Here is a 15,493-nt window from a genome sequence, read left to right on the forward strand (position 1 = left end):
GTATGTAATACTTCACTGCATGCAATAGATATCACTCAACGTATTTCAGGCAGAAAGGGCTGTAATTCAAAGGATTAGATACTTACACCATTACTGATAACTTGGAGGAATAAAAGTCAGGAGGCCACCCGCTAAGTCTTTGACTTCAAATTCCCATGACCACATCTGCCATGACTGTTATCACCACTTCCACTGCCTGCCTTCACCAACTTGGTGCCAAGATAGTAGAACATGCAGTTCAGCTATTGCCAACATATATGTCAGTAAGAAGTCTATTCATACAATTGCATTACTACAGAAAGATGGCATCCACCTCCCTTCTGCCTTTCAAAAGTTTCATTAAGTGCCTCCCTGAGGCTTCCCTGGTGGCTGAGATGGTAAAGAATCCACCTGCAATGCAGGAGTCCCCAGTTTGATTCCTGAGTTGGGAAGATCTCCTGGAGAAGGGCATGGCAACCCACTCCAGTGTTCTTGCCTGGAGAATCCCAGGGACGGTGGAGCCTGGTGGGCTGCCGTCTATGGGGTCACACAGAGTTGGACACGACTGAAGCGACTTAGCAGCAAGCAACTAGTTAACCTGAATTTGTCAGGGAGTCTGAGAAATGTACTTTTTCATCCTCCAGACTGTTAACACAAAGGGAGGAAAGGATGGAAGGAGAGCATTTCAAGGGGTTAGGAATGGATTCATAGAGTTGTTAACATCCAGCACACAAACCTAAAGATGCAGCTGGATTTCCTAAGTAGTTAATATGTGCAGAAGACTCTGGGATGTAAACTCCAAATTTCAACTCTGAGAATAAATTAGAAATTTTTTCCCCAAATCAAGTCCCATACTCCCATATGGTACTAGCTCCCATACTCCTTTTCTTTCTGACAAAAAGACCAGACACCACTTTTACGAGGGCTGGTGATAATAATTCAAGTCTAACGTAAACATGTAAACGTTGTCAAATAAATATATCTTTAATGAGCAACTATCTTTGTAACCAAATAACATCTTGAATTTTCACTATGAGAATTCAACATGGAAAATATCTGAAATTCACATATATGTATAGTTGATAAACCCTAACTATATATAATCTGCTTAGAAAAATGTTAAAGTGTGTTTGGTTCCCAGATTTACTGAGGAAATTAGAACATAAATCATATTCAAAGGTGAGGTGTGAATGTCACTAACATAATACTGTGCAAGACTAATAAGCTACCCACCCTCTCATTACCAAATAGCTTGGTAATCATTCTTCTTGCAAGACTGGTTCTTAGGATAGCTACCTCACAGGGAGGAGAATCTCAGTCTAAGCCTACAGCATCAGAGATGACAAAGAATGAATCTCAACTGCACACTTTCCTTTCTCTTCACGGCAAATGAAAAAAAGGAAGAAAAAAAAATTAAACGGAGGAAAGGAACTACCTGACTGGCTTCTCTAAAATTGAAAGAAAAGGATTCAAGGGTATGTGGAGACTGACAGTGGATACAGAACATGCCTGTGGGCTGACAAATACTCTTTACAACGCACAGTCTTGTATTTAAAGTGGGATATCCAGTAACTTCAAGACCTTGTCTTTTTAGAAATGGTTGTATTATTTAAACCTTCCCAGAGTTTTTCATCTTAGAATGGCTTTTAATGTGGACATATTCTTTGTGGAGATGTTCAGTTACAATGTGACTTTCTGATAGCTGCATTAGATTAGGTAGATAGATATCAAATGATGTGTTTCAGCATGCATTTATTCTTAAAGAAGATACTGCTTTAAGGACAGATTCTTTGGGGAAACCTCACCTACGAGGATGCTAGTGGTAAAGAGCCTGCCTGCCAATGCAGCAGATGTAAGAAATGTGGGTTCTATCCCTGGACCGGGGAAGATCCCCTGAAGGAGGGCATGGCAGCCCACTCCAGTATTCTTGATTGGAGAATCGCCACGCACAGAGGAGCCTGGTGGGCTACAGTTCATAGGGTTGCAAAGAGTCAGACACAGGTGAAGCGAGTGACACGCATGCACATACTTATGCGAATAGAAAAAATAAAAAAAATTCTAGTTGAATTTCAATTTAAGATCAGATGGATCTCCAAGAAATAAAAGTATGAAGGAAACTTCGGTCACATGTGGACATGTAAACATGTCTCTATGTTGTAAAATGAAAAAGACAAAAAAGGAGACTTAAGTTCTGGGATTTCTTTTAAACAGATAGAAGAACATTTAATTTCTCAAAAGATACAGCAAAATTTAGACCTGTAAGTGCAAAAGGACACCAAGAGATAATTCAGATCGTCCCCCTGCCAGGATGGTAGTTAGTCACCATCCAAATGAAGCTATTACCATCTTTTCATATGTCATAGTCCTCACCTGGTATTTGTTCTGTATGTCAATTATAACTTCTAACTTAGACTTCTGAATCTTCAGGAACACAGTTATGTTACAGCCTCCTATTATAAAAACTTAAAAAAAAAACCGCTGTGCCCTTCAACTGACACTTGTGCATTCCCTCTATATTACATCAGGAAAACCGACCTGAAAAACACTTGTGTGATCAGTGTTTTCACACAAGAAATGTTTCTACATTTCTTCCTTTTCACAAAGATCCTTCTGGTTCAGATGTCCTCCGCCTAAAATTGTTGTTGCTGTTAGTCACTAAGTCGTGTCCGACCCTTTCGCTACCCCGTGGACTATATAGCCCACCAGGCTCCTCTGTCCATGGGACTTTTCAGGCAAGAGTCCTGAAATAGGTTGTCATTTCCTCCTCCAGGGTATCTTCCTGATCCAGGGATCGAACTCACATCTCCTGCATTGGCAGGTGGGCTCTTTTAATGCTGAGCCACCAGGGAAGCCCCTGCCTGAAGTACCTAAGCTTAATTTAAGGATGGATTTTAAAACCCAGTAGTAAGGACTTGCTTTCTGAGGTTACCTGTCAAAACTGCTTACATGCTGAGTGGCAGATGATTGATTTCATCAAGCAGGTTTTGTGTTTCCTGCTCAGATGCTGTGTGCCTGGGCAGGTTGCTCACCCTCTCAGCTCTTTGACCCTATTGATCATCCAGCAAAATCCTAACTCTGAGTCACCCAGGTCTGTAGTGAGGATGCCACTTACAGCCCATACATCCAAAGTCATCTTTTTCTCAGTAAGGACAATGTTACAAATACGGCTGGCTGAGGTTAAGGCGATAATAAGGCAAGAGCTGAGAGACTGAACAGTTCAGCATGCTGTCACAGTCTACTGAAGGTGAGATTCAAAAGCTCTGCCCCAACAGTCAATACCCAAGGCTTCAACTACATTATTAACAGATATGACATCAAAATCACCTCCATCTCTAGGTTCTCTTTCTCATTTATAGGGTATCCCTCTATGAAGCACTTCTCTGATGACTCAGATGTGTCTGCAATGCAGAAGACCCTAGTTCAATCCCTGGGTCAGGAAGAACTGGAGGAGAGAATGGCAACCCACTCCAGCATTCTTACCTGGAGAATTCCATGGACAAGGGGAGCCTGGTGGGCTACAGTCCATGGGGTCGCAAAAATTCGGACATGGCTGAGCAACTAACCTATATGAAGCAAGCTTTCAAATTAAAATATTCCTGATAAATAAAAAAGCACTGCTAGATTTCATGTTCTAAAATGTGAATATAATAATCTATAGGGAAATATTTTTGAATGCCTCAGAGTATGCGTGGAAAGGGTGAAAAAGAGAATAACTAAAATAATAATGCTAAAACTGTAACTAGTCAGCGTCCACCAGCAAAACAGAGCCAGGAGTAACACAGAAAAGAGAAGAAAGAGAGCCATAGTTATCAATTCAATGGGAAAACACACTGCTAACACATCTCAATTATTTCTAGTCAATGCAAATATTTCAGAAATTCCCTATTTTCTGTGTTAGAAAACTTTTCTTAAGTTAATGACAAAGTTTTACCAGAAAGAGGATGCAATCCTCCTCACTGATTTTTACATATGAGGCATGTGCATTTAGTGGGGTGATAGAGAAATTATGAAAGCCATCAGAAAAGCCTGTATTTATTATATCTTAAAATTATCTTTGGTAAAAAAAAAAACTTAAAGTATAGTAAAGAATGGAAGATTTAAATATCAGCACAGGAGAACTTGCTAACTTTATTTTTAGAACAAAAAACAGCACACCATTAAATAGTGTTACCATGTACACACTGCTATATTTAAAATGGATAACCAACAAGGACCTACTACTGCATAGCACAGGGAACTCAGCTCAGTATTATATAACAACCTAAATGGGAAAAGAATTTGGTAAAGAATAGATACACGGATATGCGTAACTGAATGTCTTCACTGTACACCTGAAACCAATACATTATTAGTCAACTACACTCCAATATAAAATTAAAAGTTTCTTTAAAAAAAAAAAAGCTTACATTTGAAATGACAAATGTAAGAATTCACAACAAAATGATATGTCAGGATCCAAAAATTCTTCCAAAGATACATCTAAGTTTTAAAGTAAAAATATGCTACCATGAAAAAATAAGCTTTTTGCCAGAAATTATTGACACCCAAGTTCTAGTTTCATTTCTTGTCTACATTAGAAATTGGCAGCAGGGAATAATTTAGAATATTAACAACTGAATTAAATAAATAAATATCTAGCAGATTTATATTATAACAAACTGAGTAGCCAAAAAAATCATTTTTCCCACAGCAGTAGTATATTTATTGTGCTGAAATCAGGTAGCGGGGAATGAATAGCTCTAGGGAACCAGTACAGAATGTTCACAAGATTTACAAATCTCTAGTCATTACAAACTGAGCGGTAAAAACAAAAGTGTTGAATCCTCCTAGATCAAACTATTACGTGCTGCAAATTTTCTGTAGTTCTCATGTCTGCATGCCTTGAAGGGGGAGGGGGGGAGTGTGTAATTTGAATGCACAATAAATATTTCATAGTTTACAAAGTACTCTGAAATAGTCTGCACAAACAGCATTACATCCTGCACATGCAGTTTTGATATCTTAAAGATACTTAGAAATACTCATGCCTTTTTATTTTTTGGTCACAAGATCTCTGTGCAATACCCACTAGCAATTTAACCTATGTAATAAGACATAGTACATGTTCTTTCCCAGTGAATTTCCAGTTGTGTTTTTACATTACATGAAATACTTCATTGGTAAAGAGCAAATTTAATTTTCTGGTTCTGACTACTCTCACTTTTACTCACTTTATGTCTTAGCAATTAACACCTTGTAATAATCAAGCATTGAATTTAATGATCTTTAGCACCAAGGAGTCAAGAATATCGCACCAAAACGGGTTTACATTTCGTATCTAGTTACAAATAAGATCTTGCAACTCTGACACAGAGAAATATCACTCCAAAATTAAACACATTGAAAGAGAAGGATAATTTCACAAAAAAGCTTGCTGTACGCTATTTGTAAAAAAAACAAAAAAAAAGTTAGTGAATTTGAAAGTTAGTATTAAAATTTACATTAGAGGACTCCTTGATTTTTTAATTAAAATTTATTTAATTTTAAATGTTCTTTCCAACAGAAGAGGTAGGTGTATTTCCACATATGAAAAATCGGTAACAGCCACAAATCAAAACAAGGAAAGCCTGATAAAAATCAACATATTCTCTTCTAACAGCACATAAATGTAGAACTATTTTATGATGTTACTAGTAGACACATAAATTGTTTCATGTTCCAATCAGACAGTAATCTTAATTTTCATAATATATATCTAGTAGTAACAGGAGTATTGAAAGGCTGCCTTTTAATCACAAAAATTGTTTCCCACAGTGATTTGTGCTGCAGGTCACAGTGAACTTTGAGCCACTGGACAGGATTTTACTGTAATTCTATTTTCACCAACACCATCATCATAAAGCCTCTAAGAGTCTACAAAGATCATCAGATTTTTAAAATTTAATTCCAACCAAAAGGGTATCTTCAGACTACAGGTGGAGAGACTTGATCATTCCAGTCAGCAAATGAATTCAAATGTGCACGTTTTAAAATATCTGCATTTTCAGTTTGGGACCAGAAAAGATAAGGTAACTGATTTTCATCAGTACTTAAGTTGCAATTTAGCTTAAAAAAAAAAAAAAAATGCATAAAGACCATGTTTCTGTGATCATCACACTGAAGGATGAAGAGAAATGAAAAATCTCATGCACTGTTGATGTGAATGCAGGGGGAGGGGTGCGGGGGAAGGGTCTCCAAAGTCACGTGATGATTGCTTTGGTCTGACAACATCAAGGCTGATAAAAAAAAAGTTTAAAATAAAAACTTCATAAATAAAACATCTGGGTGTTGTATTTAACACTTTACTCAATCTAAAGGTTACTAATAATACATAGAGCACATTTGCCTTTTTGCTCCCCACCCTCAAACCCTCATTTGCTTCTGTTTTCCCTGAAATCTTAAATGAAGTGGGAACTTCCTCACTGTCAACCCCAGGTAAGGCCCAGTTCATTTTACTCTCCTTTTGCTTTTCCATTTTTCTGCTTCTTGCCATTTTCTACTACTAGGTGGTTTTCGGATTTGTTCACACCATTAGCTGAAATACCATTCGTTGCTCTTTTTCCGGGTTTTGCTTTCTTAGGCTCTTTGTACGTCCGCACATAGAAGTTAAGGAAGAGGAATATGAAGCTGACTGCATAGACAATGAGAGCCCAGTGCATCCACTTGGGGAAGGGGCAGTCGGTGTAAAGGGACAGTGCTGTGTGCCCAATGGTCACGTGGAACTGAACCTGAAAAACAGAACAGCACAGGTGCGCTTACCGTGGGGAGCCAACAGCTCATCACGACCCAGACAGGCCCGTGCGTGCCCCCAGCGCCCAAGACCTAAGAGCTCTCTGGCTCCTTCTCACGTGGGCTGCATCTCAAAACCATGTCCTCAACGAGGGCTTCCTGCTAGGACCCAAATACCCCCACCCAATGGGGTCCTCCATCCCTTTAACCAAAGGGTTCTGGTTTGTGCTGGTTTTCTGTTTCATAGGAATTATGTCTTTTGCATCTGCTGACTTCTGGACTGTCCGTCTCTTCCCTCGAGTACCACCTGAGGGTAGGGCTCCGCATTGATCCCCACGATTCCTGGGCCCTTGGCCTCTGGACCCTGGGGATTATTTTTTGGATAATGCTGAATAACATTATCTAATGAGAGGGACTATCACTGGCCTAAGAGAGTGAAGGCACTTCCGTTTTTGTTTTCCTCCCAAATATATTGCTTTCTTTCCACAAAGTTGTTAGCAAGCTGGTACATATACTTTTAAAAATACTTTTAAAAATGAGTTTATCAGAATGGTTCATTATCTGTTTTCTTATAGGAAACAGGTAAATATGCATTTTAAAATTAATGAAAAATTAATTTAAAAATTGACAACACAATCCTTTAAAAACTAAGATTCTTGGTAAAACTTAGTAGATATTTGATAATAAGTATAAAAGGAGAGGATGGTTCTCAATATAAGAGTTTATGAATTCCATGGGGTTAATTCCATGGGGTTAAACACTTAATTTTTTACAAGGTTAACATACAAGATTCACTGCTGTGAGAACTTCTGCCTTGGAAATACACTACCCTTCACAAAATTAACACCCTATTTAAAATGGGCAATTGCAGCTTCTCTGTTAAGGGTAGCATTATCAATATTATTATATTAAGTATTATTTTAAAATTTTATCCCATATATAGCTCCAAATTTCTATCAGACTGAAAAACTTTAAAAGTTTCCCAAGGCAAAATCCAGGTTTTAGGGACTTTCGATTTCACAGTGATTCTTAGAACCTGCAACGCTGGAAAAGGGTGTGTCTGGGGGGTGACTGAGTGGGGCATCGCTCAAGGAGAATCAGGTGCAGTCTTCCCACAAAGTAGATTACAACAGTTCACATGATTTCTGTCTTCATCTCATTTTCTTGGGTCCATTTACTAATAACTGAGAGAAACGAATTATACAAACTGTGTAAACAGGTTACACAAAAACTGGAGGAAGCTTCCTGTAGCATTTTACTTACAAATGAATCCTGCACACCCAGCACTCCCCAAAAGCTGTGCTTCCTGTTTGGGTAGCCTGTTGTTTGGCAACTTAAAACAGAGATGAATGATATTTCCAAATGTGATTCCACTGATAAAATTGTGCACATGCTATGATTAAAGCAAATTATAATAAATTCCAAGGCTTGAAGAATAGCTACCAGGCTGGTTTTGGATTTCCTGAAGATTGCACTCAGTCACCCAGATGCTACCAGAAGTCCTACTAGGGGCTGGTGCTGCGAACTGTCTGCTCTGAAGATGAACATTTGAGTATACCAAGCTCTGCTCTCTAAGGATTGTGTGTTAGAGAATTAAGAGTTCTTTGATCCTTCGTCCTTTAACTTATTTATTTTTTGGCCACATAGCGCTGCATATGGGATCTTAGTTCCCTGACCAGGGATCAAACTCACACCCTCTGCAGTAGAAGCATGGAGCCTTAACCACTGGGTGGCCAGGGAAGCTCCCCTTGGTCCCATCCTTTACCCCACCCCTTCCTTGGCTCTGTGACTTCTATACAACTTTCCTATTCTAAATGTATAGGATCTGTTCACAAGGACGGAAAAATGGGAGTAAAAAACAAAATTTATTTAAGGGCAGAATGAAGAGAAGTAATAATAACATTTTAAGTGGGAAAAAACTAAGAAAGAAGTTATTTTTCTAACTGTCAGACGAGTGTATGCTCCTCGGTTCTGTCTCATCCACAACAAAGATTTGGAGTGACGGACATTAAAGCGCTTGGCGTGTCACAGCTCTCGGGTCTTGGACAGACCGTGTTCTAGCTCTCAGGGTTCAAATGGACCGTGTTATAGCTCTTAGACAAATCAGTGTTACAGCTCCTTTTTATTTAGATAATAGCAGGAAGATCCATCCTCGAGGCGTGAGGGCATGTTGACCCAAAGACGCGAAGAGAACGCCCCACCATGCGGGGTGGAGGGGAGAGAGAAAGAGAGAGAGAGCCCTTTGGCTCCTCTTTTTATATGTTTTTCCCTCCCCCTGGGCCTGCCCTATGCAAATTGGGCTAGCCAAGAATGCTGTTTGTTTTACCTGAGGTCCTCAAACCTTCCTTTGTTCTATTTTTGCGGGCTTTTCCCTTCCTTGTCTTTCAGCCACTGCCATTTTGGACTCCTGTTTCCTATTCTATCAACTTCAACTCCTATCGTTGGAGCACAGAGAAAGCCAGTTTGGTAACGTAAAATGGTTGAAAATAACTCAGCACTTCACAATTAATGAGAGTCTAACATTCTCAGTGTTTTAATTGAGAACTTACCAGCTGCAACATGGTCAGGTATCGTTTCCACCAGAGATATTTCTGAATCCACGGGCCGAAGGCAGCTAACCCATAGTATGAATACATAATCACATGGATGAAGGAATTTATCTGGGCTCCAAAAAATGCTTTAGAAAAAGAGGTAGTTACAAGACACAGAAATCTTTATTTAATAGGTGATAAACCATTTGAACGTAAAATAAATCAATCTACATTATTTTCCAACATTTAATTCTGAGTATAGACGAGAAATAAAAGTTGTAAAATAGTTCTAATGGACATGCCTTCTCTTCAGATAATGCCAAATATTTTTACAGTTTAGACTCCGGCTTTTACCATATAAATAAAAATGGGTGTTCTTCAAAGGCAAAGGACTTCCCAAGTGGCTCAAATAGGCCCTAATATACTTAAGTAGGTCCTAATACTGCCAATATTATTTTTCATTCTGTTGCTCTTGGGGGAATAAAAGCCAGGGTACATATAATGGTTTAAACAGACTTGTAAATCCTTCATTATTGTCTTTACACGTGCCGATACACATAGCTACAACAAAATAGTACTCATTTCTTAGATTTCTAAATAGTTTAAAAGTAAAGTAGCAAGGTGAAGTGTAGTATGACTTGTACCCTGGGTCCCCATCAGAGGAATGGTCTGTTTCCAGCTCAATGATGTGAATTATCTCCAATGTACAGGCATCTGAAAAGCTGGAGGCAGATCTTGGCCAAACTATGAGTTCAGATTCTCTTCAATACTGAGAAGGCTACATACAATTTCCTTTGAGTAAGAAGCAGTAGGTACACTGGGGCCTATTTGAGAACAAGAGCAGGCTCTGGGCTTGGAGAAGAGACGGAACCTTCAGATGGAGAAGTTCTATCTTGGTATCCTCTGGATCAGTACCACTAGAATTGCTCCCTCTCAAAATACTGTTTGCTACACTTGGGATTCATTTATGCTAATCTCTGGGGTAAATCTTTAGGTGTCAAAGTAGTCACAGATAAACAGCTAAAGCTCTACTTTCTTCAAATTTCTTTAAAGTGACATTAACACAGGAATAATTAAGCCTGGAAGTAAGTTATATATTTGTGTGTGTGTGTGTGTGTTAGTTGCTCAGTCATGAGCCTCCTCTTTGGGATCTCATGGACTGTAGCCCGCCAGGCTCTTCTGTCCATGGAATCCTCCAGGCAAGAAAACTGGAGGGGGCTGCTGTTAGACCAAGTCAAATTCTCACCACTCTCCACCCGACACATTTATGTAATTTAGTACCCGGGGACACATTCCTGAAGATGCTCACCCTGTCCTCCTGCAACCCACTTAATTCCAATCCACCACAACGTAAACATGGTACAGTGATGATACACGTGAAGAAAAGAGACTTGGTTGTTTTTCTTCCTCAGGATAAAAAACACCGTGTCCAAATACTCAATTCCTTTAGATATAAAGTACCACCACAGAGCAGCAGCTATCTGCAGAAAGAAAGGGAAAGCATTTTATAAACACCAGGATGATACTATCACATGGTTGTCTACTAAAGTTAAGTCTTAAGCAATTTTTACTGCACAAAATGTATGAGGCATAGAATCATTTTTGTTTAAGTGGGTGTGAAACGTAGGCATTTATTCATGGGGAAAATGATGGGAAATAAAAGAGTCCAAATCTATATCTACACTGTGCCAACAGTTCAGAGGAAATTTTCAGTCTGTTTCATAGCCGATGTCATGGGTACCAACCTGCTGATTGCAGTGCTGTGAACACTTTCAACTGCTATGATTTTCAATGTGGTAGAGAAACTGAGATATTTACTCTATAAAGGTATTTCAGTTGTTCATGCCTAGCCTATATTCCAGCCTCAGATATTCTTGCAAGTATGCTTGAGTAGCAACTGGTCTCTCTTTCTCACTTTAACATGTGCAACAAAATACTTAACCACATTATTTTTTATTAGGCAGTGAAATTTTTAAAATGATAAACTGCAATAAACACACACACGCAACAAATATTTCCTAGGTCATAAATATAATCCTGCTTACATGAGTAAGTCTTTTCTTTTCCTGAGCTCTAATTAAGACACCAGATGGTGCAGAAAGATTACATTACACGCTGAGATTAAGGATCCAAGGATCCAGTGAGAGGTGACCTCTGTATATACATTTTAAAATATTTCACAAGAATCCCACTAAAATAGTAATCTAGATTCATCTTTCTTATGTCAAGTATTTTCTATGACATCTGCCCTACATACCAACAGCAAAGGCAGCGGTACAAAACTGAAATCTGACGGTAAACCTGTGTGTGTCAGCAGTTTGGCAGATGCATTCACAGGAAGGCTTAGGCTCTTCAGAGCTGATGGGGTCTTTCTTCATTTGATAAGAGCACCTGTTGGATGCCATGGGTTTGTGTTTGTTTGGGTTTGGCTGTTCGCTTTTGAAAAACAAAATTACGATTATAAAGTGTAGGCAAGGAAAAAAGAGAACAGCCAAAGAAAAAAATAATGTATCTACAAACTGAGAATTATTTACTGAGTCTGTTTGCATAATAACATTGTTGAAAATGATAAAGTTGTTTGAAAACAAACTTGAAATAGGGAACTACTGACAGCAACATTATATTTAATATTCACTATTATGTTAGTCGGAGAAGGCAATGGCAACCCACGACAGTACTATTGCCTGGAAAATCCTTTTAAAGTGTAACATTTTGGTGCAGTAAGGGGCTTTGCAGGTGGCTCAGCAGTAAAGAATCCACCTGCCAATGAAGGAGACATAGGTTTGATCCCTGAGTCGGGAAGATCCCCTGGAGCCAAAAATAGCAACCTACTCCAGTATTCTTGCTTAGAGAATTCCATGGACACAGGAGCCTGGTGAGATATAGTCTGCGGACTTGGACTTGACTTAGCAACAGAGTATGCAAACTCTATCTAGAAGGGAAGAGGTCATGTCTTATTTTCCCTCTTATCTGGCACTCTAAATCAGCAATGATTCATAAACAGTAATTAACAATCCTTCTTTCTAGTTTGTGAAAGTGTTAATCGTTCAGTAGTGTCTGACTCTTTGCGACCCCATGGACTGTAGCCCGCCAGGCTCCTCTGTCCATGGAATTCTCCAGGCGAGAATACTAGAATGGGTAGCCACTGCCTTCTCCAGGGGATCTTCTGACCCAGCAATCAAACCCAAGTCTGCTGCACTGCAGGCAGGTTCTTTTGCATCTGAGCCACCAGGGAACTGAAAAGCTACATCCAGTGAGAAGATCCCTCTTAGCTACATAACAACGAATACAAAGATGAGTCTCTGAGTAAAACACTTATTCTGCCACATCTCAGAATAACAGAGAGGGAAGAAATGTTCAAATACAATCTGCTGCCACTCTTGTCCTTTCTCCTCCTAGATATCAGGTCTCACAACAGCTACATTTTTAAAGAACTGATCAATTTACGCATGCCAGAGGGCAGGCACACAATGCCCAGAGTGGTATTTTAAAAACTTTATCCCCCAAACGTTAACATGTTGTTTCACCCAAAGGGTTTATCTAAGCTCACTCCTCAAAGAAAGCAAGTCCGACAAGTTTCCTTTTCTCTCTCCAGATGCAAGCAAGACCAGTGCTCCTCTGCTCCAACCAGGAGAAGGTTCTCTAGCAACAAACCTAAACAAAGGGGCTCCCCTCAGGCAATCTCAGGTCTGAGCTCCCGTTAACCTTTTGTTTACACGACTGCCTCTCCCCGCTTAGCTAGAAAGCCAGCTCCACAAAGGCTGGATCCCTGTCTGCCTTTCCACTTGGGCTCCCAGTACTATCTGTGTATAGCTGATGTTCAATACACATTTGTTGAATGATTAAAACCAACGTGACAACCAAAAGGGGTAATTTTTCATCAGCATGTTAAGTCTTCTAATGGGGAAATGAAGACAGAGGCATAAAATCATAAATACATTAAAGCAAGTCTTGGGTCTTGATGAATACTAGTGTTTATATTGTTGAACCCCAATGCTAAAGAGCTATTTTTTTTCAGGGCCAGCTACTACATATTATATTATTACTATATATATTATATCTAATATAAAACACACACATAGATATAACATATGTTATGGACACATGTTTAATATGAACACAGTATACAAGAGGCATTCAATAAATACTTAACAAAGTAAGATAATTTGTTTCTTCACTTGAGTAAAATGGCAATTTTACTGATGTAGGTGACTACAAAGTAAAATATGAAAACACTGTATTACTAGTCTATTTTTCTCAAATATTTTTCTCAGAAACTGGGTTTATACCTATACAAGCTGTGCTATGCCTAATTTACTAAACATTAAATCGTTTATATTTGTCTTCCTCATACTTTCTTAACAAATGAATTCAACTTCAAGAGTTTCTATTCTTGACCCCAAAAAACAAAAATCTAATATAATCTTTATACTAAACATGGAACTATTATTATTTTTTTTTGAGTACTGCATTTCAGTAGTCCAACACATATTCACTCTCAAATCATCAAATGAGAAAAGATAATGGGGAAGGAAAATGGATTTTAAATTATGTAATTTTTAAAAAGTAGTTTTACTGACCCAAAACAATCCCACTATAGTTTTACCACTACATTTAAAGCATATTTTTCACAGACTAGAGACTACAAAATTAAACCAACTTCTACTGATTACCAGTATTTTTAATGTACTTACCCTGACTTCATGAATGTTATCAGAATAATCCACAGTCTGGCAAATATAGCTATATCCTGCATTATATGATCCCATGAGTAACTGGAAAAAGCAAATAACATTTGGAGTAAAGTTTTAGAAGATATAGCATTTAAAAGTACTACATACAATGTGCAAACCTCCAAAATATTTTTAAAAGCAATATTGTCTTAAAAATAAATTTCAAATGCACTAAACATTTAATATGTTGGAATTTCTAAAATTAATCATCCATCAATTTATTCTTAAGTTGAAATCTAAATTTAAAATGACATGTAAAATTTGGACTGAGACATTCTATCTATATTATAATATTAAGAGAAACTGTGATTAATCATGCTGCAAGAGTTGCATGGGTTTCTAGTTTTGAACCAGAGTGGATTGCATCTAACAAATTAGGTAAAGTAGCCAAATAAATTAAAGTTTTTTATGATGTTGAGTTTCTATAGGCTACGCTGTCAGTTAAAGAGATTTTTTAAAAGGAGCATACGGTTCATTTTCTTAGCATCACCAGTTCAGCTTGCTGGGTTCAGGTTGAACACTAATGAGGAGTCTCTTGGAAAACAAACTCCTTTCACTCTTATAACTTAAAAAGTGGTTGGGTCAGTCTAGCTTTTAGGATTTCCTTTTAAAATGCCATAGAGAATTTGTTGGTGTCCAGAAAAGTATACATTGATTAGCAGCAACAGCTGTATAACAGTTAACTCATTTTAGTTCCAACCTAAAATATTAGTACAATTATATTATGTGGTAGGATTTAAATTTGAAATCAGTATTTTACATCTGCACATTTTCATCAGTTACCAAACCTGCAACTGCTGAATGAGAAATATTAATAGCCACAACTATTTACTGAGGTCTTAATATGTTGTAAACACTATGCAAAAATTATCTCATTTATCTCTGATACTTTAGAAGATAGGTATTATGCCCATTTTATAGATGGGGGAAATGAGCCTCAAAAAAGTTAAGGAACTTCCAATGTCAGAAAAACTAGTAAGGGTTATTTTAGAATCCAGTTTGTCTGCTCCCAAATTTCACTTTAAACAAGTCTTATCCTTTATGTATGTTTCAGATTTTTCCTATCCATGCTTATGTCAATAACATAAAATTTACTCTTAGAGGAGCTAACAGTTATCTTACGGCACAACATTCCAATCGTAGTTTTACACATTCTTATTTTCTAATTTGCAACAGACCTGAGGAAGTATAAAGTGAACTTTAGTAAACCTACCTCTCTGAAGATAAAAAGGTTAAGCAAAACCATCCCGAAATTATAGAGAATGAGCACTAAACGCATCTGGAAAGGTTCTCGGTCCTTCATCCATTTTGGACCCAGCCACACGAAGAGGAGGTACAGGGTGCTTATGCAAAGTGTAGGCAGTGGAGACTGCATCAGAGGCCAGTTCTCGACGCGTTTATCTACAGAGGGGACACAAAATTCATTACATGATAAACGTTTTATCAAATGAAATTATTAGGAAGTGCCACATTTCAACTTAGCTTTCCTCTGTGACCAAATAC

General features: G+C 38.1%; 1 protein-coding gene across 1 annotated transcript in view; it reads right to left on the reverse strand.

The window, feature by feature from the left end:
• Positions 1 to 4,082: 4,082 nt before the first annotated feature.
• ELOVL4 (ELOVL fatty acid elongase 4) overlaps positions 4,083 to 15,493 on the reverse strand; it is a 40,244-nt gene continuing 28,833 nt past the window's right edge. The window contains exons 2-6 of the mRNA XM_070376235.1: positions 15,204 to 15,391; positions 13,952 to 14,032; positions 10,567 to 10,738; positions 9,276 to 9,403; positions 4,083 to 6,725 (exon numbers count right to left, since the gene is read on the reverse strand). Of these exons, the coding sequence (XP_070232336.1) occupies positions 6,450 to 6,725; positions 9,276 to 9,403; positions 10,567 to 10,738; positions 13,952 to 14,032; positions 15,204 to 15,391 (845 nt within the window). The 3' untranslated portion in view covers positions 4,083 to 6,449. The remainder of the gene's footprint in view (positions 6,726 to 9,275; positions 9,404 to 10,566; positions 10,739 to 13,951; positions 14,033 to 15,203; positions 15,392 to 15,493) is intronic.

Source organism: Bos mutus, chromosome 9, assembly GCF_027580195.1.
Source record: "Bos mutus isolate GX-2022 chromosome 9, NWIPB_WYAK_1.1, whole genome shotgun sequence".
Lineage (NCBI taxonomy): Eukaryota > Metazoa > Chordata > Mammalia > Artiodactyla > Bovidae > Bos > Bos mutus.